General features: G+C 48.3%; 1 protein-coding gene across 1 annotated transcript in view; it reads right to left on the bottom strand.

Moving 5' to 3' along the window:
- C1PH19orf81 (chromosome 1p C19orf81 homolog) overlaps nt 1-27570 on the bottom strand; it is a 597750-nt gene that overhangs the window by 19451 nt on the left and 550729 nt on the right. Inside the window, exon 5 of the mRNA XM_069649376.1 lies at nt 246-385. Within this exon, the coding sequence (XP_069505477.1) occupies nt 246-385 (140 nt within the window). The remainder of the gene's footprint in view (nt 1-245; nt 386-27570) is intronic.

Raw genomic sequence — 27570 nt, 5'->3', positions numbered from 1 at the left:
CTGGTCCTGAGTTAGGGGCTTCCTCACCTGCATTGCCAACATTCTGCGTGTATTGTGGCCTATGTTCATGGTCTTGCTCATTAGTATGCCACGCTCCCATAAGTCCCCTTCGTCCTACTGTGCCTATCTGGCCTGTAACTCATGCCATGCATATATCTCTGGGTGTACTGTCAGTGCCTTACCAGTCTGTCACTCTCCTGCAAGTGCGTTCTCTGGTCACATGCTCCCTCCGTTTCCATGCTCACCTGTTTTTGCGGCCGGCTGTACCACAGATAACATTGACATTTTCAAATTGGAGCTTGCAGACTCTCTTGTTCTCAAATGCCTTTGGGACGATTTGTTCCACTGCCTTCATTATATCGAGATGACTGAAGTCTTTCTCCGGCTGCAGATGAAACAGGACAAGGAGAGAGAGGACTTGACATGAGACTTTGGGCAGTAGGGTTTCTATTATCAGTGTGCACATCTATGTGTATTTATCCGTGTGCTGCATTGAGCACCACTAGTGTTTCTACCACCTGTGTACAGGTATGTGTGTTTCTGGAGCAAAGATGGCCACGGGGTGGCCTGGTGCTGAAGTTCCTGCGTGCTCTGTCCTCCTGCACACTACCCCAGGCCTGCTACATTTGAAACTTAGCCCTGCGGATATGCCTTCCCCTTCTGGTGATGTGTTGATATTTTGCGTGTAGAGGCTTGAGGGCAAGAGAACCCTGGATGAAGACAGACATGGTGAGTGGTGGTGCTTGCCCACTATATCTGCAGCCTGGGAGGTGCCACCTTCAGAAGTGCAAGGTTCAAAGAGAGTGGGATCCAGGAGGAAGCTACGGAGCTGCCTCTGGACACGGACCCCTATGCTGGGGAGACTTGTGCTGGCTGATGTGCCCCCCCACACCAACCAATGTATGAAGTATGAGATCCACGGGCAAGAATTGAGTCTCCAGCGAAATAATAGGGTTGCCACGCCAAGGTCATTTGATGGTGGTGCAGAGTGACGACTTTACCCTTTTTTCCCTGCAGGATTGGATTGGTGGAGTAAAAGGAGGCTGGCAGCAGGAATGTAATTGCAGACTGGGGCCGCTGTTATGGCCTCCCCCGTTTATGTCCCCATGCGGAAGACCTGCGGTAAGAACACATACTTGGATGGAGCCGGAGCAGAGAAAGGAGGCGAGGGAGAAGAAAAGGACTTGCTTGTGCCCGCAGGTGGCTTGGGTTAGGGGAGATCCGCCCCTCAGATGGTCTATTCCGTGGGATACTCATCAGGGTCCCAAAAGTGGTATGTGGGGAAACGTAGTTAGATAGGGAGGTTCCACCGGATCAGTAGACAAAGTAAAGCCCACTGGACCACCGGGCAACTGAGTCCATAAGGGGATAAAAGGTCCATTGGGGGATCAGGGATACTTGGTAAGAAACAGGGGAAAGGGGGCATAGTCACCAATGTAACACCAGGTAATTTATAAGAATAAGGGAAGAAAGGCTCTCTAGACCACCAGGGGCATACGGGGGAGTAAAGAGGGCTACCTGGACCACCAGGGATTTCGATTAAAATATGAAGGGAGTAAAAAAGGGAACTGGTGCCGGTAACGGTGCAGGGTGCGGGGGACAGGGGGGTGTAATAAAAAGCACTGAATACCAGGTAATCGGGGCAAATAAAAGCAAAGTGACACACTGTCCAACAGTGTAAAGGGAGGGTGGCAATAGGTAGGTAGGGGGGTCACTGAACCACCAAACCTTTGGATGGAAAGGTAGTGCAGATTAATCTTGTGAAGCGGATTGTGTCCTAGCCCGCCCACCCACAACCATAAAAGCAGCCATTTGTGTTTTTGTTTGTATTGATATTAAGGAGGTTTTATTGGACTGAAGACTGAATTAACTTGTTGAGCAGTTAGTGCATCGTCTTGTGTGCATGTCTGCAATCTGAGGGACCAGGGTATATGATGCTGGGTGCTATTTACCTCGTAATTGTTGCATGCCAAGAAGCAAGTGAGGTGGCTGCCACCGTTCACCGGGGTGGGCAAGTGAAGAGGCTGAAGCCACTCATTGGGGGTGGCAAATGAGGGGGTTGTGTTAGGGGACACAGTAGAGCCAGTTTGCAGGCATGCCAGGTAAAGGCTAAAAGAGGGGGAGCAGAGAAGAGCTGGCCAAAATCGAGGGAGTCCTCAGAAAACGCACAGCAAACATGGTGCATAACTTCAGCGAGATAAGGAGGAAGACTAGCCAAGCACAGGAGTGGGAGAGCGATGGTAGAAAGAGGATGAACAGGTTGGTGGAGAAGGGGAAAGGGCGGATCAAGGGAATAGTAGAGGGGAAGCGTGAGGGAGAGAGGAATTGGATGGTGAGCAAGTTAGTTAAACCTAAACGATGGTGTGCATAATATAGTGAGCAAAAGCGACGGATCAGGGCCTGGTATTAAATAGCAACAAGAGCAGGGTGAGCAAAAAGAAAAGGGGTACTGGGGGAGAAAGGCAGTACAGGGAGAAGGAGTGGGAGGCGAAGTTGGAGCGTGAAAGGGAAAGCGAGGAAAGGAGATGAGAGGACAAGGGAAAGTAATGGAGGAGCACATAGAACATAAGAAATGGAATGAGAGTCGAGAAAGAGAAACAGAGGGTGGAAGAAGAGAGGTAGGATGACGATGGAGTGAACGAAGAGGGATGGGAGAGAAAAGAAGGAGACAAGGGGAAGAGAACGGAGAATGAAAAAGAGGAAAGTCAGAAGTGGGTCAAGGAAAAGGAGAAGGGGGATGCTTGCAGAGCAGTGTGAGAAGGAAACGAGAAGAATAAGGGAAGAAGAGAAGCTACTAGACCAGGGCGAGAGACCAGGACCAAAGGCCAGAAGGAAAGCCAAGAGGAGGCTAAGGATAGTGAGTGAAAGGAGGCTAATGATAGTGAGTGAAAGGGGGTGCGTGCTCTGGTGTGCCCATGTAGGACTGTCTCTCTGGCAGATGAATCCCCCAAGGGGGGGTACTGAAATGGGAACCGGTGTCACAACATAAAGTAAAACGCAGAACGGAAGTATCTGGATGCGAGGTTAAACATAAAGAGCCTAAGAGTAACAATGAAAGGTTGCCAGACTCATTAGAAAGCCTTCTGGACAGGGCAGAAAAGCAGAAAGGGTGGAGGGTTACAGTAGTAGGGCCTGGAAAAAGAAAAAGCAGGAAGTGTTACGGAAAGTAAGATGGTAGTAGCAAGGGAACAGGGGAGAGCAGCAGGGAAGAGGAGGCACAGGATAGCAAAGACTATTTAAGAGATGTGGATGGGCTACGGGAAAGACACTACAAGGCCTATTGGCACAGTTGACTCAGTTGGCAAAAGAAGTTAAGGAAAAGCAACATGGGGTTAAGCAGAGAGAGACTAAAAGTGAGAAGAAGGATATGCCATCCGGTCGGGGGAGCCAGGGGCGCAAATATCGGACATTTTAAACCCTTACACTTTTAGATGGTGGCACCAAAGGATGGATCCTGTACAACAAAGTGATGATCATGTAGCACATGTGTCTTGGGAGTTAAGGGATAGGTGGGTCTAACTTGCTTCTCTGGGTTTTCTCTGCTATCAGAAGAGGGTAAGCAAAAGTGCCTTTCAGTTGTCAGATACATAGGTTGATCCAGAGAAGAACACCCCCAGGAAGTGAGAGCTGTATAACTTAAAGAATTAGCATACACAATTGGCTATCATGCAAATGATACTGGAAAATAGCTTTTTTTAACGAATAGCATCAACCGATACCAAGTCCAGATTCAGAATTTACATGACAGGCATTAAAGGGACGGGAGGTGTGTTTGATGAGCACTTTCATTGGCATAAAGAAAACAAACCTGGTACCCTCTCACCAAAGAAACACAATGACTACATGCTGGAAGCAAGAGACCACGCATAATCTTACTTTTTATGCCAGCATGGCATATTAATGATGGCGTAAAAAAACAAAACAAAGGATTCCTATGGAATTTTCCTCTTTTAAGACATGCAAAAAGTAGAGGAATCCTAGAGTAATCCATTGTAAATGCTGTCTACTGTGCAATAATGGAAGGCAGCATTTACACTTTTTACTAAACGAAGTGTAAAAGGAAGGTGTTTTCTTTTGCACTGCGTTTTGCAAATGTGGAAAATGGCATGTAGGGAACTGTGAGGAGCCAGGAATGTAACCCAGGCACAAGAGGTTCACAGTTTTGGTCAAAGACTTAAATCAAAATGAAAAGGGGTGGGGAAATGCCTATCTTTCCCGGCACTAGAAGTGTTTCCCTACCTAAAATTGGAACTAAGGGTCTGTAAATGTCAGAATGTCCAAAGCGAAACAACGCCCCGTGTAAAAAGTACTAGTCTTCCCCTTACACTCCAACAAAATAAACTCTTAGTTGAAAAGGGTTATGTCTTTGGCCTCAAGTGGTTTATAAACAAAGGAAAAATGCAGAACTCCAACACAAAAGTTCCAGAAGGTCAGAGTTCTGTTGGCCAGAGGATGGTTTTCTTCCTCTGGATTTCACTTCCCTCTGTGGTATGTTCAAATATATCAGTGCTTGAATTTCTCTTACTTCACAATGCAACTGTTCCACAAAAACAACTTTGTTCTTTATCCTTATCTTTTTAGGATACCTGGTGTACTCTCCTGCATATACTGTTCAATGTGGATTTGCCTTGTATATTTCCCTACCAGGGCTTTCCCATGAAAACACTCTTGCATTTTCATGGTATTCTCTCCTGCCAGGTCTTTCTTCATATGTGTTTTGCAAACCTTTTGAAATGTACTATTCTCTTGCCTTCGTTTTGCACAACCTTAGGGTGGTCCTGGTATATCCTTATCATACGATTTAGCTGATGTATTCTTTGTATAGTGTTCACTTCGTCTTTGCCTGTGTATTTCCCTACCAGGACTATTCTCATGAAAACGCACTTGCTCTTGCCTGGTATACTCTCCTGCCAGGGCTTTTCTTTCTTGTGTGCTCTGCACACACCTTTAAATAATAATATTCTCTTGAGTCAACTTTATCTAACACAGTATCTGCCTAGCACACTTTCCTATCAGGGTTTTTGTAACGATGACCTGATTCCCACAGAGGCGCCAACCTGTTCTGGACTGCTATGACCTCTTCTAAGGTGATGCGCAGGACTCGGAAGACGGACTGGACCGGACCCCCAAACATCGCCTGTCTGGCCCGTAGAAGAATCCTTCTGTAGATGGAAAAGGGGATTAACTGTCTGCTGGATAATGTGTCGGATTCCCCCCTTCCCCTTCTCACACTCCTCAAACCCCCTCCGCTATTCCCCGTAGAGTCTCACCTTAGAGTCTGAAAGGACGAGCTCTCCATCCTGCTTCCGATGCAGGGCCGCGTTGATTTCCAGTTACTTCACTGGATCTCGGGTTTGGTGAGTATTCAACTCCGCTTGACTTTTCCGATATGAGGCCGTAAGTATTCAGTTGCAAAAGTTCAAGCCTTAATTGTCCGTTGTCCTTTTCTCTATTTCAGATGCAGGATGAAGAATCCGCGTAGAGGAATGGATTCGCCGAAGGTAAACTCTGGTGAGTCTTTTTGATGGATGGTTCCCTTAGTGATCTTGCTTTCACCCACTAATGCGTGTGTCTTTTTCCCCTTAGGGGCCGGGGTACGGAAGTGCCAAAGAAGCGGCGCTGACCCGAGGTGAGGAAAGATTATCCCAACAATAATCAGGTAGGTCTTAAGGTGGAAGAATCAGGCCTTCCTCAATCTGTTCCTTCGCCCACCTTTGTAAAATAGTCCCATAGGTAAAATAGTCCCTTTCAGACCTCAAGGAGGTCTGGATCCGGCAGCATGGTCTGCATCAGGTAAGTCCATCCAAGCACTCCCATAATGAGCCTGGCACCTATGGTGCCAGGACTGATGCCTTCTATGAGCCTGGCGCCAAGACAATGTCCAAAGAGCCCCTATAAGGGGTTGCTGGGTCCCTCCCTGGGGACATGATGTCTGCTTTCGGGGACGCTGGGCCTGAACTGGCTTCCTGGGAGTAAGCATCATGACAGTTTTTCTTCCATGAGTATTGCATACATTTGCAAAACTTAAAGTCTCTTACTTCTTCTTCGCATTTCCTTTTAATAAAGGGTTCAGTATTCCAATCCCTTTCACTTCTTTCATTCACATGTTTTGCATTTATTTGCCTTCCGTATGTTTGCCTGTACGCCCCAGTGCCCCTGATTCCCTTTAGGGTACTCACCATCTCTTGCTGGTGTTCTTTCCTCTTCCAGCGGTTAGCCGAAAGCAGTCATTTGGATCCTCTCTCTCTGCTTGGCCCCTTGGTTCCTCCGCCGGCACGCTCGGCGTGCTTCCTAATGGGCACTTCTGATTTTCGTTCGGCTTCCACAAGGACAACGTTGCTGCTAAACACCTACAAAAGCCCAGGAGACAGGTGCTGGCTTATGGCATTCTTACAGTGTGTCTGGTACAGTGGTCAGCTTCCCACTTCTGTCTTTATGAGCCGGATGGCACCAAAACAGCCTCTGCAGCTCCACAGTCTCTCGGTGCATCCCGAGAGCAACAGCTTTCTCACTCGAACATTGCACTCTGTTCAGCTGTGGCTGCCATTTAAATCTCCCAGTTACAGAATTGTATTCACGACAACTAGTGCGCACCTTGCAATCTTGGTCTTTTTCGCTCTGCATTACTCAGCTCCACTTCCTCATCCCAGTACTCTTGCAGTTATGGGAATGGAAGTCCCTTCTTGATGCCATATATGCAGAATCTATATAAATGTTCTTAGAAGTGTTTGAAGGCAAGGTAGCTTTTGAGGTGTATAGTCTGAGAAGACCTTCTCCTGAGTTCTGGAGGGTAAGTCAAGTCTTGATGGTTTATACATAGATCTTGTCGGGTGGTTTTAATATTTTTCCTAGGTGGATGAGGGAAGGTGTAACAACATGCCAGTGTTAGGAAAGATTTCACTTTACTGCACCTTTCCTTCCATCTTTATGGAACCCCCAAACCTTTTGCTATTATTTTTTTATCTGACCTGTACTGTTTGCAGTGCAGTGAAGCATTAAGCTTCACTACACTGGCCTTTGCTCATATATTATGGGGAAGCTGATGTCCTTAAGGCTGTCAGTACTGGGAAACCTTGTTTCCCTTAGCCGTGTTACTATGTTACTACTTTTGGTTACTTTTGTATCACTTGTGTTAACTTTTTAACATTGTGCACAGCAGCTTACACTGCAGTACAATGGGGTGCATTTTTGTTTTGCCCTGATTTTTGGTTAATCTAGGTGTGCTAAAAGGACAGGCTGGTGGCAGCAGTGACTTTTCCCCACTTTTGCAGGTATTTTCGTTTTAGCTTTACCGCGTTTACCGTGTTTGGCTACTAACTGTGGCTACTGGTCAAACATGGCCATGCCACAAGATTCTTTGCCTGTTCTTTTGCCATCTTTTCCTTTAGCCTTCTTCCTGGCCTCAGAGGCTGTTTGCTTGGCGACCTAGCAACCAACTTCTGCTGCTGTCTTGGAGGAGCCTTGTCTTGCTCTTGATCTTTAGTAGTCCTGTGAAGGAGCTGCAACCGTTGGAGTGGAGTGACCATTCATTCCTGATGTCTGCTCGGTGCCCTGCCCAAGGAAGCCTTCGGAAGTGCCCTGGAACCCTCCTGTGGCTGACCAGCTTCATTTTTGCGCTACCGTGCTGCTGGCGTCACCGTACCGAGTTTCGGCCTGAAACATGGGGGATCCTCTGCTGCCCCTGCAAGACTACCTCCTGCGAAATGTTAGCATACCAGCATCAAGGGGACCCAAGATAGAAGGGAAAATCTGACCACGGCTGCTGAGTCCTTTTGCGTCACCGTGGGCGGTGACCACTGTCTGAAAATTGCTTCCCTGACCCGAGAACAGTCCTGAGAAGGGTGCTGCATCTAGTTTTTCTGCATTCTTCAGCCGAGAGTCCTTGCAACAATAAAAGACACCAACTGGAGATCAGCTTGAACCTGCAACCCCTGGGAATCGAGGACTGCAGCTTTTGGCAGGAAAAGCAATGTCCGACACTCTTCCTTTGTTCTGCCAAGTCTGGGGAAGAATCGGAGTATGGGGGGTAAGTTACAGAGGTTCTGACTTACCCCTATACACCCATTATAAGTCTATGGGCTTATAATAAAGCTTATGTATAACACTTCTGGCTTTGCCACTGCTTGCTGGTGCAAGACATCTGACTATTGGGGCTACTTTTGGGCATTAGTCTAACTTGAACTTTAAACCTAAGAACTCTTCACTGGACCCCAGATACCCTACTTGCATTTTTCCCTGCATCCTAACTTCTGTGGAACTGTACCCTGAACTACTGGGCACAAGGCCCCAGGCAACTTAGGGCTGGACAATATTAGATAGGGATAATCTCTGTGGACCTTTTTGTGCATAAAACCTGTCCAACCTTTCCTTTGCAGGAAGGAAAATCGGAGTTTCTGATTTATATTATGCCCTATAACAAAGTTAATGTATATATGTATTTAGTTTTAAAGTGTTGTGTGATACGTCTACCTGGTTGTAGTCATTTTTCTATTGTGTGTTTTGGTCATTATTAAATAACTGTATTTTTATACATTTATATACACAGATTGCATTTAGGTGCAATCTGTGATTCCCATTGTGTAACCTCATTGTGGACCCTTTCCAAGCTCACCCCCTCTGAAGAACTTAGCCTAGACCGCCTGTCACTGCTACCTAATCTGGTTTGGCTACAGAATCACAGAGTTGTTCCTGTCACAATATAGGCTGGCCTTCTATACATCTGTCCACCAGGCCAGGGTATAGAAAATCAGCCCTAACAGCCAGCAAGGCATCAGGCATGGATGGTGTATCCTCAAGAGAGGAAGGGGAATACCATGCCTTGTCCGATGGTGCCCTGACACTTCCAACGGAGGTCGTCTCCCCCCAAGTGATACACCCTCATATAGCCACCCCCAGGATTAGGATCAGGTAGCGGCTGCCATCCCAGACCACATGGGGAGAGTTCACTGGCAGGAAAGAAGTGATGACCCCATCGGATTCATCACAGAACTTAAGTGCACATACATGCTAACATTAGTGATCCCCTCCATGCAATTACCACTTTTTGGCAAAGGAGCCTGATTTTGTCTTGGTCAGACAGCTGGTTTATCAAATAGGCACTGAATAAACAGTCAGCAATGTACTGGTATTTATCACAAAACGGGTCTCTTGCACTGGCACACTCTCCTCACCACCTCCGCACCCATCCACATAGCTGAGTTTCATGGGTAGCTTACTGGACCTCGGCCAGCCCACCTAACTCCCTATCTTGGCCAAATGCACACACACATTCTAATCCTTCTGACAATTTTCTCATACCTTGGACTTCGGCCCCTCGAGGGCGTTCCCAACACAAGCGTGTTGAGGCCATACAAATGGGATAAAGGTGCTATATAAATGACAAACGACTACTGCTACTATTAAGGACATTGGTTTTGCACGGTCTAAAGAAGAACATCAACTTCACAGTGAGATTGGTTGCCGGGTGCAAGAGTGATATTGCTGATGCTTTGCCATTCAGTGGAAGCAGTTTTGGAGACTGATGCCAGAGGTTAAAAAGCAGATGATATAATTTCCAACCAACGTTTGGAATTTTGGACCCTGCAACTAAATGTACTGTCCAAAGGTACAAAAGTAGGATAGTTCGCTGTATCTACAATTTCATGCAATAGCAGGATTTGGTGTATCTAGACACATTGCTTCTGCTAAAGGAAGAAGCATTGGAACATATGTTATGGGCACGGGGTCATGAGAGATGTCGGTCCTGGGCAGCAATAAAGGGGGCAGCAATTACCTTCAAAGCAAAGTCTTGTGGGACAGGGAGCGGCTTCTCAAAGGTTTATTGGTTAAAAAGAAGTTGGTTGGTTTGGCGAAGAAGGAAGAGTGTCAAAGTTCTGTGCAGGTGTTGTTTGGTAATCTCCACATAACCACGGGAGCTGCATGAGAACAATCCTCCCCACCTTGGTTGGCACAGGTTCCTGGTTATGGAGTACAGGAAACAAGGGGGCATCCAAGGGAGGGAAGAGAGGGAGAACTTGTGGATATTTATGAGGAGTTGTAAAGATTGCACAGAGGGATACAGAAATAGTAATGGATGGGTCAGGTGGTCCGTGATAAGCACAGTGCTAATAAAATCAACTGTATACTGGTGCAATAAATCGTGCACTGTTATTCTTGCTCCCAGCAGAACGTGCTTTACTTCATGCAAATTTAGGATATTGCTGCCAGCAGAACATGCATTTCTTCATGCATAGTACGAGATTGTTGTCTTCTCCACATTCATTCATGCACTTCACGTTGAGCACCAATGATTGGCCTGTGCATATTTTGTATAAGTGCATGCAGATTCGTAAAGAGTTCTGATCAGTATTTATTTCACAAGTAGTTAGGTCTTTTGTGATTCTGCTTTTTTCAAATGACCTATAAGAGAAAACACTATCTACCAGTACACCTCGGGCACTATGATTAGCTGTGCCCCGAGTCCTTAAACACTATGCTTGGGGTAACTCATTTCTACGTATCTCTGGTCCTGGTTAGTCATGAGATTCTTAAGGGCAGTGCTTGAAGCGCTGCTGTTCTCCTGCTCTATGGGGCTAATTGATTCTCAGTGTGTTCCCGCGGTGCGGCCGCTTAGGAGTATCCACTGAGCAGGCCTGAAGTTTGCTGTAGAGCATGAAGGGATGCTTTTGAGGTGGCCTTTTTTTGATACAAGTTGTATCAGTATTTTTCCAGGGCCTAAAGTCAGTGAAAAGCCAGAGCCCAGGAGGGAAGCCGACAGTAGCGGAGTGGTGCAACGGGAGGATTCTTGGTTAAAGGAATATAAGATGGGTTTCAAGAGATGAGTGTCAAAAACAGACCACATCGTTAAGCCAGCTTTGGTCTAAGAGAAAGACAATAGAGAAGGTGGTACTTGTCCAGTGCTTGGGACAACAGATTAACTCATTTTGTTGGAAGAGAGTTTGCCAGATAGCTTTATTCCCGTCCTGGTCACCAGGTCTGATAATTTTCTGGTACCCTTTATTGTTAAAGTACCATATTACGCTCCTGAGGTCTCTCATGGCCTGCAAACTCGTAGGCTGCGGCATAAAGTGGACCTCCCCCTCTTGGCTGATCAGCTGTTAGAGGCTAATATGGAGTTTATGGGAGAGGAAGATGATCTCTGTACCTCTCTACTTAAATCTCTTTCAAAGATGGCAGATACTTTTCCCCCTGTTAAGCCTCATTTTGGGAGAACAAAGTTTATGGTGGCCTGGTTTATCCCTGATCTTCGGGCCCAAAAACAGGCTTGCAGACGTTCTGAGCGGAAAAGAAAACTGAGTTATGGTCTGGAGGCTCATAATGCCTATAAACAAGCCATATCACGTTATCACAAGATGATTGTACAGGAGAAATCAAAGTTCTATGCAAATCAGATATTGGCAGCATCGTGATCCTCTAGGGAACTGTTTTTAGTAGCAAAAGAGCTGACTGTTCGTCCTGCTAAGAGGCATGACAAACTTCTAGATGCGCAATTGCTATGTAATGCGATTAGCACTTTCTTCTTTAAAATAAGAGATATCTGCCAAGCTATTTCGAATGATAAAACAGCTGCTGAGGACACTGGACCACAGGGCCCTCTTCTTAAAGAGATCCTCTGTACCTGCTCCGGTGGACACTTTTTACCTAGGGCCATTGGATGATGAGGTTACACAGAAGGTCCTAAATGGTTTAAAGTCAGCTTCACCTTTTGATGCAGTACCTTTACATATCCTTAAAGCCCTTCCTCAGAGGGCACTCACCGACTTTGGGTTTGACCTGTGGGGTTCCTCAAGGGTCAGCTTTGTCACCTCTTCTTTTCAATTTGTATGTGCTCCTATTAGCAGACCTGATCACAGAGTCTGGAGTCCTAAACTATACCTACGCTGACGACACACAGTTAGTGTTTCGGCTGGACTCTCCACAAGCTGAACCCTTCAGCAAACTTTTGAACTGCCTGGACAACTTGGACAGTGCATGTCTGCCAATTGGCGTAAACTTAATGGAAATTAAACGGAGGTCTTGGTGTTTGGTCCCCAAACGGCTTGCAGCCTATGGCGGTCTCAATTCTGGCCCGACTCGCTGGGTCCTTGCCCAGCAGTAGGTGCGTCTGTGAAAAGCCTGGAGGTGTGGCTCCCTCCCAGTGGGTCCCAACAAGCACAGATATCGGCAGTCTGTAAGGCCGGGTTGGGGAAACTTAAAATCCTGAGAAAGCATTTGCCTCTACTTCCCTCAGACAGTCAAACCAAGATGGTCACGTCTACTATAATGAGGTCACTGGACTACTGCAAAAGGATATATCTGGGGCAACCGAAATACCAAATACAACGTATGCAGGTATTCCAGAATTCAGCAGCAGCAAGACTGGTAGTTAATGCGCCCCCGTATGACCCCCTCTGCAGCTCTTCTGCACCACCTCGATTGGCTCCCGGTGGCAACATGTATTGAGTTTAAGGTGCTCTGTGTCACTCACCGTGCTTTATACAATACAAAAATAAGATAGAGCGCTATTATCCAAACAGGAAGCAGCGCTCTGCTTCTCAGTCACTTCTTTAAATACTGAAGTACCAGCGGACACGGTTGGGGGGGCGCTCCTTTTCAGTTATGGCTCCTATGCTATGGAATTTGCTTCCTTTGTCACTGAGAGTCATGGAGGAGTACCTTCCCTTCCACAGGGCGCTGCCAATTCCAGTGCTAAAATAAATAACTCTTACCAAGTGTGGCTGCCAGGCAGGGGAAACCTACTACTGGTCCACAAAGATGGGACACCGCTGTCTACCCGTTGAGCGCAGTGCTAAAAAGTGGGCTGGGTCCCATTGGGTTAAAACCAGCCAGTTATAGAAGAAACTCGTTCTGGGCCGGATCAACATATGATGATGCAACATCAGTCCTGGAGTGCCAAATAAAGAAACGAAAGTGGGGCGCTGGCATTCGGTCGGGTATAAGCATTACATTTGCCCACTAGCCAAACCACTGTAGGAAATTCTCCATCAGCAAACAACTAACTCTACTGTATCCTTGGAGAGGACCGTCACCAACCATCAAACCCCTGGGGACCTTCCAATCCTTCACCTGATTTCTCCGAAGGGTTTTGAAGTGAGGAGTTTTCATCCTCAGGAAGGAACAATCTGAAGCAATGCTAATGGCAGCTGAAACGAATTGTGAGCTTTAAGGGACAAAAAAGGTTTTCAAGTGCAAATGTTCACCTTTCCTAAGTTTCTTTCTAAAAAGAAATATGCCTATAAGATTGCCACCTTGCGGCAAGGGGCAGGAAGTGAGGAAAGCTTGTCAAGCTGTATGCCTGAGGAATGTGTCTTTATGGATGCACATATTTGCTAGGACAGTTAGTATGTAGTGAGGATGGCAGCCCCATGTTGGTGGGGGTGCCATCTAGTCAGGAAGGGTTTAGTGGCTTGGCATCTGTAGCAGTATCAGTTGAGCTCCCTGGTGATACCAACATCTCTGTAGTCAGTATACTCTTATTTAGCCATTTCCCAGGAAAGCCATGTTGGGGTACTGGAATTTAGAGGTCAAGCAATGCTATGATTCTGTTGTCTATCAAGTCCCAATGTGCCACCTATCATGGTCTGCCAATTGAGCAGCACAGAACCAAGATATGGTAATCTCTCATTCCGTCACAAATTTACCTAATGAGCTAACTAAACCAATTCATAAGTAAAGAAAACTGAACCGGAGGTAGGCCATGGGAGAAGGACGCTGGATTCAGGTAGGTGTCGGGATTCGCCCCAGAAATGTGATGAGTCTCAGGCAATCCCTATGGTTGGGCATCGTCTTAGCAGCAGAATGAAGCAGGATTTCCTTCTAAGGGGTGCTTTTTCCCAATTAAACTGACCCTTTAACGTTACTAATAGTGCCCTGTTTGTGGCCTTTTTTAAGCCCAAGCCCAGTTGTAGTCCCTTCCTTTGCCTATGAGTCTAATTCTATTGTCCGCATTTCTGTGTTTGTGTATGCTTTTTTGTGTGGCTGGGCTCTTGGGGTTTAGGGACAACCTTGTTCAGGGGCCTCCCTGACAGCCCCCACAAACAGAAGGTGACTGTCATGCCCGCGCCGCTGGCACACGCATTGGAAACCATCATGGACTACTTGGTACTCATTTATCCTCCAAATACTCCTTGAACAACTCCTTTTCACGCCTTGGTCTTTTATTTCCATTTGCTCAACTTTGGTTCTTTCTTATTTTATTCAATTAACTACATTTACCATAATGCACCTGGCTGCAGTCCTCAATTCCTGGCTATTCTCATTCATCGTTATTGGGACCACAATCCCCAGAAGCCCTAGCGGCCAATGCTGCTTCCACCTGCTCAGGACCAGAGAGGGAGGAGGCAGATTGTCTTCAGGTGTGCTGCTACAGGTGCTGTCAATTAGCCTGCTTCAGAACAGGGCAGGGCTGTATATAAGCAGCTGCCTGCAGGAGCACAGGGTCTTGCATCTTGAAATCTCCCCGCTCCTGTTTGCCTTGACCCGCTACTTTGTTTGCTGTTCCTGTTGCTGCATTTCCCTGTTTTGGATCCAATGCCCTGCCGGGCTCTCTACTTTGCAGCTTATCACGCTCTGCTGCCTTCCAGCCTCCGCCCTTGCCCTGCCGGGCTCTCTACATTGCAGCTGATCGCGCTCTGCTGTTTTACAGCCCCTGCCTGCCCTTCGGGGTTTCCTACCTTGCAGCCGATCACGCTCCGCTGCTTGCTACCTACCTTTTTCCGCTGGGTTCTCAGCCTGGCAGCCTACTACAGTCCTCTGCAGACCTCTACAGTCAGTGATCCTGCTCCTCTGGGGGCACCCCCTGCGGCCCTGCTCTTCAGGGCTCCCTGCCTTGCAGCCGATCACGCTCCGCTGCCTTCTACCTACAGCCCTTGTCCTCTGGGCTTCCTGCCTTGCAGCCTACTACAGTCCTCTGCAGCCCTCTACAGTCTGTGGCCCTGCTCCTCTGGGCTCACTCCCTTCTGCTCTGCACTTCAGGGCTCCCTGCCTTGCAGCAGATCACGCTCTGCTGTCTTCTACCTACAGCCCTTGTCCTCTGGGCTTCCTGCCTTGCAGCCTACTACAGTCCTCTGCAGCCCTCTACAGTCAGCGGCCCTGCTCCTCTGGGCTCACTCCCTGCTGCCCTGCTCTTCTGGGCTCCTTTCCTTGCTGCCTGCTCCCTCCGCTGCCTACAGCCCTTGTCCTCTGGGCTCCCTACTTTGAGGCTTGCTACACTCCTCTGCCTTACAGCCTGTTTTACACTTAGCTACCTACAGCCCTGCTCCTATGGGCTCCCTACCTAGCGGCCCTATTCTTTTGGGCTCTCTGTCTGTCGCCTACTACTAATCTCTCTCTGTCCTGTTCTTCTGGACTCCCTGCCTTGCAACCTACTACAGTCCTCCGCAGTCCACTACAGTTTGCCTGCACCTAGTGCCACTCTTGACTGCAGACCTGCTTCCTACTTTGCAGCCCTTCTGTTTTCCTGACTGCTGCTCCCTTGTTCTCTTCCTTGAGTCCTCTGTACTCCACCTTTGGTTATTTACTTCTGTCCAACTGCCTTTCCTTCATTTCCTTCTGCTAGATTGCTCATTGACTTCCTTTTCACTGGATATTTCTGATCTTGTCTTCTCATGTGTCTTATGTAATCCCTTTTGTACAGAGCTTGCCCGTTGGTTTCCGGCAGGCAACCTCTGCCCCTTCCCTTGTCATGTTTTCAGTGTTACAGATACCCACTGCTGTTGTTCCCAGCCATGAGCATACAGCGCGGGCCTCTGTTATAGCAATCTGTGCAGAAGGCTGGAGTTTCCTAAGGTTCATGGAACACTCTTTCCCATTTCAGCATACACCCCAAGAGGGAATCCAGTTTGTTTGTACCTTTTGTATCTTTTGCCCCTTTTGGCTCCCATCTACAGTTTCCTACTCTTCTTTCTTGTTGAACTTCCTGCTGTGTGTGCTTATCTGCTACCTTACTTCAGCACAGCCACCCAAACCCTACAGGGCTGCCCTGTGCCACTCTTGACAGAGTGCCATTCATGACAGTGACGTACTGAGGCACCAGTGTGGGGGGAATGGAAGGCACCACACATGCCCCAAGGACATCAAGCCAAGATCAAGCCCATCTAGAAGTGACTGCGATAGACATGCAACAGCTCTGGTAAAAAAGCCAAGATTGAGAGGAGTGTCGCACCCACCCTTCCAGGGGAGGGAAGAAAGGCAGGGGTGGCGAGGGGGAGAAGAGTTGTGAGCCCACTGAGTGGAAGAGAAAGCCAACTAACTTCGATCATATAAGGAGAGGTAGACGAACGGGGTCCCTCCCTTCCATCTCCCAACCGTTTAGGTTAAAGTGTGGATGAAAGACAGTTGAAGGATGCCATCACACTTGGACCCATCCCTCTCTGAAGCCTTTTAGGCCCAGCTCTGCAGCAGCTCCATGTTGGGGAACAAATGTCACGGACACAAGTGAAGAAGTTCAAACCAACTTTATTTCATATCCATCAGCAGACAACGGCTGCGTCTGCCCTAACGTAAAGTCATGGGCGGTAGATCCGTCCGGCTTCTGCCGGTGTATGCTGCGACCTGTTTTGTCAAAGTGACTCTTGGCTTGCCGTGGCATTTGCAGTCCCGTGACGGCATATCCTGAGGCAGAGAGAGCCGGGAATTACATCCCATGGAGCTTTAAAGAACATGTTACTGTCAGAACTTGCAGTTTCATCTTCCAGTGTTAGATTCAGTTTCTTCCAAAGGAACGACGGAAGCTCTATGCGTCATTGCAATCATTGCAGGTTTTGCAAGTGAGGTTGAAGCCTCCTGAGCTTCTTCTCTGTCTGACTCATCTTTGGTTGCAAGCTTGTGGAAGTTGAAGGAGTTCCAAGTTACCTTGTCAGTTCTTTGGGTGAGACAATGGTTGTCTTGACATAGAAGATGATCGGAGCTCTGGGATAAAATTCAGGCATATCCGTATGTGTTATGGGGAAACCTGATATAATAGTACACTGTCCCCTATCGATTCCTCTGATGCATTAGACATTTCGAGGTTACAAAGCCTGATGACCTTAAGGAGCCTCATGGACCAGCCTACATCTGAGGCTAGGAAGGAAGGACAATGCAGTCATTCATTAGTAGAAGATGTTCACGTGTGGCTGACAGTTCTAATTGAATATGTTTAAATGCCAGAAAATCGTCCATGTTTAAGCCATCAAACAAAGCACCCAACTCCAGGGAGTGTTCGTACCTGTGATATTTGACCAGGTCTGTGGTGAGAGCAAAGCTGGGATCCTTTACTGTTGCAGTTCCAAAATGTCTTTGAGGGACTTGGAGTAAGGGTGAACATTATGGATAATGTAGTTGGCATATTCCTCTGTAAACGAGGGACTGGTGGATCAACTTGAAATGGAATGAATCATTTCGTGCAAGTGAGACTTCCGCTTGCAGATGAGACCATTTTCAAATTTGTTTGGTCAATGCTGGGCTCGTGCTGATTTTAAATGTTGCAAAGATCTACTGGACTGGCAACCATGACCAATTTGGTGGAAAAACCAGCATCAAAGTACATCTTCAGTTGGGTCCAACAATGCAAGCTCTGATGGCCCCAAATGCTGCTTGATAGCCGGAAGTTCGCAGGAACTCGTAGCCTCTATGTGTGAGGTGGCAGAGGGGCACACTGATCGCTGCTGAGTACTGGATGTTTATGGCACAGTAATTCTCGATTTCCAGGATCGATTAAAGAGAAGGAAGGTTGGAGGGAGCTAGAGGGAATGTGAGAGTGTCCGCCTTGGATGGGTTAGGTTTCATGACCTCCTTTCAGAAAATGTGCCCCAAGAATGTGTGATTAGTCTTGATAAATTCACAATTTTCTTGTTTAGTGTAAGTTTGATCCTTTTGAAAGCCTCTCATACTCGTCTGAGTGTGCATTTGTGCTCTTCTTGTGTTTGGAATAATAGGAGGTCGTAGACATAGTTTTTGCAGTAAGAAATGTGTTGAATGACACGTCCAATTTCCTCTTCGAAAACTCTGTGGGGCTGAAGAAACAGCAAAGCTTAGTCTCTTGTAGCGCTACAAGTCTTTGAGTCTCGCAAAGTTTATGATAGATATGGTAGTGGGATCTAACTCTAATCGTTGGCAGCGTTTAGACGACATCAGTTTCTGAGAATATGATGGCTCCACCGAGACAGTGAATTATATCATTTTTTCTCAAGACTGAAGGGTCACTATCTTGGTATTGCCTGGTCGGGTATGCACAGACTAACTAAACTAAGATGCATATGTTCTGCTCTGACCTTCTTTCGATACTCAGGGAGTGGGGCGGTTGACAGGTTGCAACATATCTCAATACAGTTGAAATTGGAGATATTCTTCTAGTTCTGTAATTGAAAAGATATGCCTCAGTAATTTTGTGATTGCTTCATTGTTGTGTAGTTTCATCTGTCAACCTTTCATATTATGTTTATAAGTGAGTGCAGGGAACTGTGCGGGTTGCACAGTCATTGCCTAGTTTAAGTTACAGTTGAGATAATGTCATTTGGATATTTTCTGCTGCTCGAGCCACCCTTATAACCAGTCCAGCCATAGGATTGTGGTATACATTTATGGGGAACAAATGGTTACGAGTAACCATTGCACTGACAATAAAACCAATAATAGAGGATACCATTGTAAATGATTTGGCCAAATCATTTATAAAAGCAGGTCTGTCCACGCGGCAGGCACACACCATCATGTGGCAGTCGTTATCCACACTGGCAGCAGCCCTTTCAAGGCCATGCATGTATTTGAAGAAGGTGTGAATTGTGCACACCACGTCAGAGGAGAAGTTTGTAGCGGTTGATTGCTTCAGCTTGGAGATTTTCACTGCGGAAAGCACTTGTCAAGCAAGCCAAGCATATCTTCAAGGGATCTTTGCCTTGGCAGCAGTTTTCTGCTGAAGTGGATATTGCACAGCTAGCAATGACAGGTGAAAATCATAGTACTTAATGCAGGAGCGCACTCTCATTACAAAGCAGTCCATGTAGTCCTCCTTTTCTTGACGCGTCTAATGACTAGTATACTGCTTATTGGCAACGTCTTTCAGATTTCCGTCGGTGTCATTGGAAGCTTCTGGCCGTTCAAAGAAATGCCTCTGACATGGGGTCTGGCACTGTGCTCTACCAGCCCCCCTTCTCTTTCATTGTCTTTGAGGTCCATGGCAGAGAGGAGAACATTATAATCCCTCATCCAGCGAGACCAGCTGCTGGGGGCCAGGTTGCTGGATTCAGTGATGCCATAGTGTAGTGGCAGGTGAAGAGAAAGGGAATCCACCGTCATCTTCTAGGTCGAAGACGAGGACATCTTGCAGGGGGAGGGCGACGAAGGGCATGAATTCTGGGAAGACATCCATCAAGCAGGCAGAAGCTGTTCGGCAGTGGGGAAAAGTCTTATGGGTGATAAAATACGCGTTCTTCAGTCATATCATGCACTTGTATTCACAACGTGGACATTTTTAAGGGGAAAACGATGAAAACAGAGAGGGGAACAGCACTTAGTGACCACTCATGCCTGGAGCAGGAGAAGTGGAGGGAGACTAATGCCTGTTTTGTCAGGAAATCCAATCTAACTCAAGCAGAGACAGGAGGTCCTCATCTCAGCCTGTAGTGTGGATGCAGGAGGCGGGTCGATGAAATGAAGAGTCCATTTACTAAGGAATGTCCGACAAGATGCCTGTGGTACAAACAGTGAAACAGTGATGTGGTGTGACGAATTGTATTCTGCTCCGGAGGAGAACATGGATGAGTAAGGGTAAAAATGCCCACTCAGCCCTCATACTTCTACAAACTAAGAGCCAACGCAATCATAAAGGTAAAACAGGGACAGTTAAGTGAAATACATCCTCTTCCTCTTGTGGTAATGTGGACCATGGTTAGGCTAGGACCTTAAGAGCAGTGTGGATGCGATTTATTTGTGACCCAAACAACCCAGTAATACAGTCCAAAATAAAGGGTATGTCCAAATAAGGTTCTATAAAAATATATATACTTTAATCAAACACACCATCTGCAATAGAATGATTTAGAAAACACTCTACAAATCCCACCACTGTGGAAAGAAAGAGAAAATGCAAAAGACTGATGAAATTAACACTCTGAGCGTGAATACAGGGAGGATAGGCAAATTACCAACAACAAAAAAGGATATGTCTTTGGGAGAAAGAAGGTGCAGTAGTGATTTGTATTTTTTATTTTATTTATTTTATTCCACATTTGTATGGCACCTATACACAAGTGTTTCCAGGTGCCACAAGGCAAAAAGTGGGAAAGGGGCGGGAGGACACTTAGCAAAAGTAAAACAACAATAACGGTCATACTAGGCCATGTGACATTTCTTATCGTGCAAGTACGGAGACAAAGAAGTGCAGAGTGGGGATGGAAGTAGGGCCAAGAGCTGGAAAGGGGAGGAGGTGAAGTGCTACAGTGGGGCGCTCAGGGACCTGAGCAAGTGCAGATGTGAGCCATGGAGAGCAAGTGCCAGAGGATAAGTGTGAAAGGGAGGACAAGTGCAGTGAACGTGGTGTACCATATTTAAGCTAGTCCAGGAAGGGTGCCCATAGGCAAGTGCTTGTTAGGGATGCTGGGGGAGACTGGTCAAAGGAGGGCCTGGCCCCTGAAGACTAATAAGGGACCAGGCAACAGTCTCAATGGCAGAGGGACATTAGCAAAGGAGTGGGAGAGGGAAGGAGGAGGAGAAAAGGAAAGTCTTGAGAAGTTTCCAGAACTTAAGAAGATTCGGCTCAAGTCTGAGGGGGGCAGGGAGGCCAATTACAAAGGGAGGCTCCTGCCAAGGAGAGGGATCTACCACCCACTCTCTGCTTGGAGACACATCTGATATGTAGAGAGTTGGAGCTAGAGGACCAAATGACTCTAGCCGGGAGGTATTTGGGGCGAGAACGATGGATGTAGAGAGGTCCCAGGCCCCTGACAGACTTGTGGATGATGTGAGTGGATCAAGCTGAGCAGAGGCAAATGTGGTTGCTATCTGCAGTTCAAAAGGGGGCTTTCAATGATGCATGTCGGGGTGTTGGCCAGGATCTCTTTGGGGTGGGTCCGGTCTGAGTTGGGTTGTCCCCGCTGGGAAGGGCAGTTGAGTGATGCTCCAGCAATTTTAAAACTTTTATTTTTGGCGGCAAAGGTTACGTGGTACATACATCAAGGCAACAAGCACAAGTAAGAAACATTAGGTGGAGCAGTGCATAAGCAGTTGTACATAATCACAATAATGTCAGATAATAATCATACAAGATACATATGAGTACGAGTTTATGTTGTAGCAGTGGACACTGAAGGGGTGGGGGATGATCCAGAGCCGGGTGTGTCTTCACTACGACTGTTAAGGTACGAATTGAATTCCACCCAGATATTCTTGGGTCGAGAAGTGACGGGGAGCATGGATATAAATTCCTCCTCACAGTTCCGTGCCCAAGTAAGCATATGGAGCCATTTCTGGTGGGCCGGGGGGATGGGACTTTTCCAGTTCTGAAGTATGCATTTTTTGGCTATCATGCACCCAATATTAAGAAACCTGGCCAAACGTCTGGTGTCATCCGTTTTCCAGGCTCCAAAGAGGACGGCTAAAGGATCAGGGTCAATCACTGTGTCAGTGATAGCTGTGACCGTTTCTAGGATGCTTTCCCAGAACCTCAGCAATTTGTCACAAGACCAGAACATGTGTAAGTGGTCAGCTGCCGTCGCTCCGCAGCGGGGGCAGGGGTGCGCCGTATCACGGGCGAACCTCAAAGTCCTGTGTGGAGTGTAGTAAAGTCTATTTAGAAGTTTGTACTGCATGGCGCGAAAACGGAAATTGAGGCAGACTTTCCGAGTGTGTAGGCACATATCCCCCCAAACCCTATCTGAAAATTCTAGATCTAGTTCGCCAGCCCATTCATCACGTGCCTTAAGAGTGGGAGTAGGGGTAGCCTCCTGTAGGATCTTGTAAAGTGATGAGACTACTCCATGGGCACCTCCAGAATTGGCAATATATGCAATGGCTGAGTTGTCTGGGGGCTCATCGGGGAATGTGGGCCATTTGGTGCGAAACGCAGCTCGCAGTCTGTAGTATTGGATGGTCTCCAAGGCGGACCCGGTGTGCCCCGGTTTCCAAGTTTGGGGGTCGATGAACCTGCCCTCGGGGTAGAAGTCCGTCAGTGCTTGGTATCCCAGCATCCCCCAGTGTCGGGCCAGTGCCGCATCATGAGTGGGTTCCAAGCCGGGAAAGACCCATACAGGAAGCCACTTGTAGTATGGAGAGGCTTCAGGTGTCAGAAATAGCAAGCGAGCCCAGGCTTGAAGGGTCGTGCTGATTGGGTCAATGGGAGAGTCTGGTGTGTAGTGCCGATGTAGTATGAGGGACATTAGGTTGATACTAGCAGCTGCCATTCGTTCCAGTTTGATATGGGGACGCACCGGAGTGCCAGGGTACCAGTGAGTGGCATGTTGGGCCTGGGCCGTGGACCAATAAAGTGACAGATCTGGAGCCGTGAGTCCCCCTTGTCTATATGGTAGTGCCATGTCCGTCCACTTTTTGCATACTGCGCCAGAGTTCCAGAGAAACTGTGCACATAGTGTGTGTAGTCTAGTAAAATATTGCCTCCCGGGCCATACGGGTACGTTGCTAAACGTATATAACAGTTTGGGGAGTAGGATCATTTTAATGAGGGAGGGCCGTCCAGCAATGGATAGTGGGAGGGCACGCCACCGTAGGAGTTTAGTCTCAGCTATTTGTGATATCGCGGAATAGTTGTCGGCGATGAGGGTGGATTTGTCTAGCGATATTTGCACACCCAGATATCTCACACCATTCGGTGACCAGCGGAGGGGGTATTCAGTGGTGGGTTGTCGGGTGGACTTAGTGAGTGGGAAGATCTCTGATTTGGAGTAGTTAATAGTGAAACCGTAGTGGATGCCAATGCGGGTGATGTCCCTTAGTATGGGGTCAAGGTGTGTTGCGGGGTCTCTGATGTATAGTAAAACATCATCCGCATATAAAGATATAATTTCAGGACTGTCTTTGAGTCTTATTCCCTTGCGGGCGTGATGAGCACGGACAAAGTCTGCCATCAGTTCTATTGCTAGGGCAAACAGAATAGGAGAAAAGGGGCATCCCTGTCGGGTGCCCCTGAAGAGTGTGAAAAGGTCAGATGTCAGTGTATTGGTCCTAACCCGCGCCACAGGAGAAGTGTACAGTAATTTGATGAACCTAATCATGTTTGGGCCTATGCCCATGGTCTCCAGCACTAGCCATGTGTATTTCCAGGAGACCATATCAAAGGCCTTCTGGGCATCAAGCGTAACCGCCACAGCCTGTACATCTTGATCAATGCGGGACATCACGTTAAACAGTCTCCTGATATTGTGGGAGGTAGACCTACCGGGTACAAAGCCGGCCTGGTCTTCATGGACTAAATACGTCATAATGGGCAGGAATCGGTTGGCTATAATTTTTGCAAAAATCTTTGTCGAGATTCATAAGGGAGAGGGGGTCTATAGGACCCACATTCATTGTCAGGTTTGCCAGGCTTGAACAGCACTGTAATGGCCGCTTCGCGCATGGAGAGGGGGAGGATAGAGGCACGGATCGATTCGTCCCAGACCTCAAGCAGCCTGGGGGCGATTATGGCGACGTGCTCTTGATAGAAATCGGCAGTTAGGCCGTCAGGTCCCGGGGCCTTGCCTTTGGGCGGGTCAGAAATGGCTGTTACAATTTCATCTAGTGTGATTGGGGAGTCCAATTCGTCACGAGTAGCGGAGGAGATCTCTGTGGTGGGGATCTGGTCGAGGAGTTCACGCATATGTTGTTCTGTGTGTTCAGCGGGTTGAGAGTAGAGGGACCTGTAGAACTCAGCGAACGTGTCTAGGATTTGTTGGTCGGCCCATTGTGCGTTACCATGTTTATCTTTAATAGAGGTGATCTGCATCCGGCCAGATTCCCATTTTAATAGCGTTGCTAATGTTCTCCCAGGCCTGTCTCCCTCTCCATATTTCCTGGCTGCCTGCGGGCGGGTAAAGTATTGTGTTTCACTGACGGCGAGCTTGTTGTATGCCTGGAGTTCATCGGCGACCTGAGCAAGTATGGCAGGGTCAGCCCTAGTGGCACATTGTAGTTCCAATTGCTTCAATTTGGTTTCAGATCGACCCAGTGCGGCTCTGATCGATTTCAACACCCCAGCCTCCCGGGAGATGGACATACCCCTAATATACACTTTGAAGGCGTCCCACCTGACTGCAGCCGAGGTGTCCGAAAGAGAGTTGTGTTCAAAGAAAGACAGAATGTCAGCAAGTATTTCAGCCCTAAATACAACATCCCTATGGGCCTCGGATTTGAAACGCCAGGTGGTGAACGTCGGGACAGGTATCCCCAGCCTCGCCGAGAGTGTAATTGGGGCATGATCAGACAGTGTGCGAGGTAAAATCTGGGCTTCCACCACCCCACCCATGACTCCTTTTGATACAAGAAATAGGTCTATCCTAGAGGAGCTATCGTGCACTGGTGAGTAGTAGGTGTAGTCTCTCCGTTGGGGGTGTAGATTTCTCCAAGCGTCACAGATGTCAAGTGTCATAATGTGGGCTTGCAGTCTGCGTGCAGCACCGGACAAGGAACGAGGAGCAATTCCAGTTCTGTCCAGGACCGTGTCGAGGATAAGATTGAAATCCCCACCCCACAGGATCGGTATGCCCACATATCCCAGCAGTATGGTGGTGATATTGTCGAAAAATTCGGGGGAATCCACATTAGGGCAGTAGGTATTAACAAGTAAATATTCTTTGTTAGCCAGAATGCAGTGCAGTATTACATAACGTCCTTCGAGGTCGGTGTAGTTTTTGTGCAGTGTAAACCTAATGGATTTGTGGATCATCGTTAGAACACCCCTGGATTGAGTGGAATAGGAGGTGAAGAATCTCGCCGGTCCCCATGCAGGGGCCATGGTTCTTGGTATGGGGCCATTGGAGTGCGTCTCCTGTAGGAGCAGTAACTTGCAGTTGTCTGTTAGCATAAGCTATGATTTTACGGGCCTTGGTGTGGTTGCTTAGCCCACGGACATTCCAGGACATTATGACGGTAGACATTGTAGTAGTAAATAACCTAACATACTGCACACATTTTTGGTGGACATCCCAGACCCAGCAGTGGTGTGTGCCCCAACGTTTGAAGTCGAACATGCATTCATGGGCCTTTAATGCTCGCACCATGCAACCTCGTATGCCTTTTTTAGATAACACCCCGTTCCCACCCACCTCCCTCACCACTAACCCAAATTTAGTAGTGTAAGCGCCAACCCACCCTCCCTGTGCACCGCCGGATCGACCCCAACCTGAGCCAGCTGGTGCAGGAGCCCAACAGGGGCTAACCCATAACAACAGTATAAAGAACAGTGCAATCGCAATGGGGTGCGCTATTGCCGTGCGCTAGCACGGTTGGAACCTGGTGGGATCCTTGAGAAAACAAGCAGTGTTTGCGGTATAAAAATGCATGTCGCTGCATCTATCCGTGGCCGTGCCGGGCCTGCGTATGGAACAGAGGAACGTTACACTCAACAACAGTAGGAAGTCAACATGGACAAGATGAGAGGTTCAGTATTATGGTAATCTGACAGTGCGTTTTCAAGAGATTACGTGCAGCGAGTACAGCCAGGGCTACTTGGGAAATGTAAATAGAACAACCAGATACTTGTATAGCCATAAGGACGCCCGGCCATAGGGCGATCAGAGGGAGCAAGCCTCAGATGGAGTTCAGTCATTCTGCATCATATCCTCAGCGGGTGGATGAGGGGGAATGTGTGCCTCTATGAATTTCACCGCCTCCGAAGGCACCGTAAAGAAGTAAAGTTTGTTGTTGAATGTGAATTTCAAACGTGCCGGGAATAGGATGGCATAAGGAACGTTCCTCTCCCTGAGCAGTTTCTTAACTCCAAGGAATTGGCGACGTTCCTGCTGGTCTCCAGTCGAGAAGTCAGGGAAAATTCGGATCACCTGCGAGTCCATTCTGAGCTCACCCTTCTCACGTGCGAGGCGGAGGATCTGGTTGCGATCTTTAAAACTCAGGATCTTCGCAATGATGGGTCTTGGAAAGTCTCCAGGCCTGGGACGTGGGGCCAGTGCCCTGTGGGCCCTCTCGATCGTGAAGAAAGGGGACAAAACCGGGTTGCCCAATAAATCCTTCAAGAGGTTCTCGACAGCCAGTTCGAGTCTGCCCTTCAGCGCGTTTTCCGGGACCCCAATAATGCGTATATTATTCCTCCTCGATCTGGATTCGAGGTCATCACACTTAGCCTTCACTGACTTCATGTCCGTGACAAGGGTGGCCACTGTACTCTGCAGTGTGGCTACAGTGTCTTCGCTGGCACCAATTCTATTTTCAGCCTCAGTGAGTCGCGTCCCCTGTTGATCCAACTTGGCCCTAAGAGATGCCACGTTTGCATTGATGTCGTCGAGCTTTTCATGAAATGCAGCGAAGTTTCTGGCCATAGTTTCCATCATGACCATCAGGTCCGCCTGAGGCCCCTCCGCAGGGAGCGGTGTGTCGGTCTGATCGCATGAAGAATGGGCCGATTCAGATCTCGAGGTGGCTTTTGCAAATTTATCCATAGCCCCAGTCTTGCTGGTATTCCTGGATCTGTTGGACATTATGTGGTACGAGTACTTAGGCACTATATATGACCTGGGGCTATGTAGAGTAAAGGCCAAATGGAGGAACTCACTCTCTTCTAAATGGTGTCGCAGTAACTCACAGAGTCATCCGGAGCTATCAGGGGAGGCCGTGTCAGGGGAGATGCCTCAATAGGTCGCAGGAGAGCGGGCTGGCGTCGCGAGGCCCCATGGTTGTATAACACGGGTGAGGGCGCGAGCGGAGGTATTACAGGGACGCCCGCGCACGGCAGCCACCCCGGCTCCTCACCTCAAGCCAGCGATCAATCCAGATGACAGGGTCCCCAGCGATTCAACTCGTCACCCGCGGGTGTCACACGCGTCTGGCGGCACAGCAGTGCACCGTAGAGTTCCCCGGCCGCAGGCCCAGCGGGGGAGATGTCCTCGGAGGTCCCGCTGAGAAACAGAGCCGCGAGAGGGAGGGAGCCAGGCAGCGGCGCCATGAGAGCGCAGAGCGGCAGCCGGCCACGGGAGATCCCAGGCGGTGAAGGCGGCCCTCGCGCTCCAGTTCAGCCCCAGCCCCCAGGCGACGGTAGGCCAGCGTCCAAGCGAGGGAGGCGGGTAGTAGGATCACGTGAGCCGCAAGGCCGCAGGCAGCGGCGAGCCCGGCCCAGTCGGCCCACTACGGGGGGCAGGGCCGACGGTCCAACCCAGGCTCAGAAGGACCGGTTCGGGTCGGAATTTCACAGGTAGGTAGCTCCAAGTGTCTGGAAGGCAGGAGCCGGGTTTGAAGATGGGGCAAGATGTTAAACCGCAAATGGAAGCAGATATAAAGCGGCAGCACACGGAGCTGGAAAGCTAGGCAGCCATTTTGTCGGCTTCTCAACAGCGCCCCCCATGCTCCAGCAGTTTAAGTGGCAGGGTCCACTGTCGTCAAATTGGTGATCAGATTCCTCTGATGTGCAGGTCGGTGAAGCGGCTGTTCAAG

Source organism: Ambystoma mexicanum, chromosome 1p (assembly GCF_040938575.1).
Source record: "Ambystoma mexicanum isolate Mex_15411 chromosome 1p, UKY_AmexF1_1, whole genome shotgun sequence".
In the NCBI taxonomy this organism is placed as follows: domain Eukaryota; kingdom Metazoa; phylum Chordata; class Amphibia; order Caudata; family Ambystomatidae; genus Ambystoma; species Ambystoma mexicanum.
Note: the sequence above shows the minus strand (reverse complement) of the source record. Positions and strands in the feature narration are given on the sequence as shown.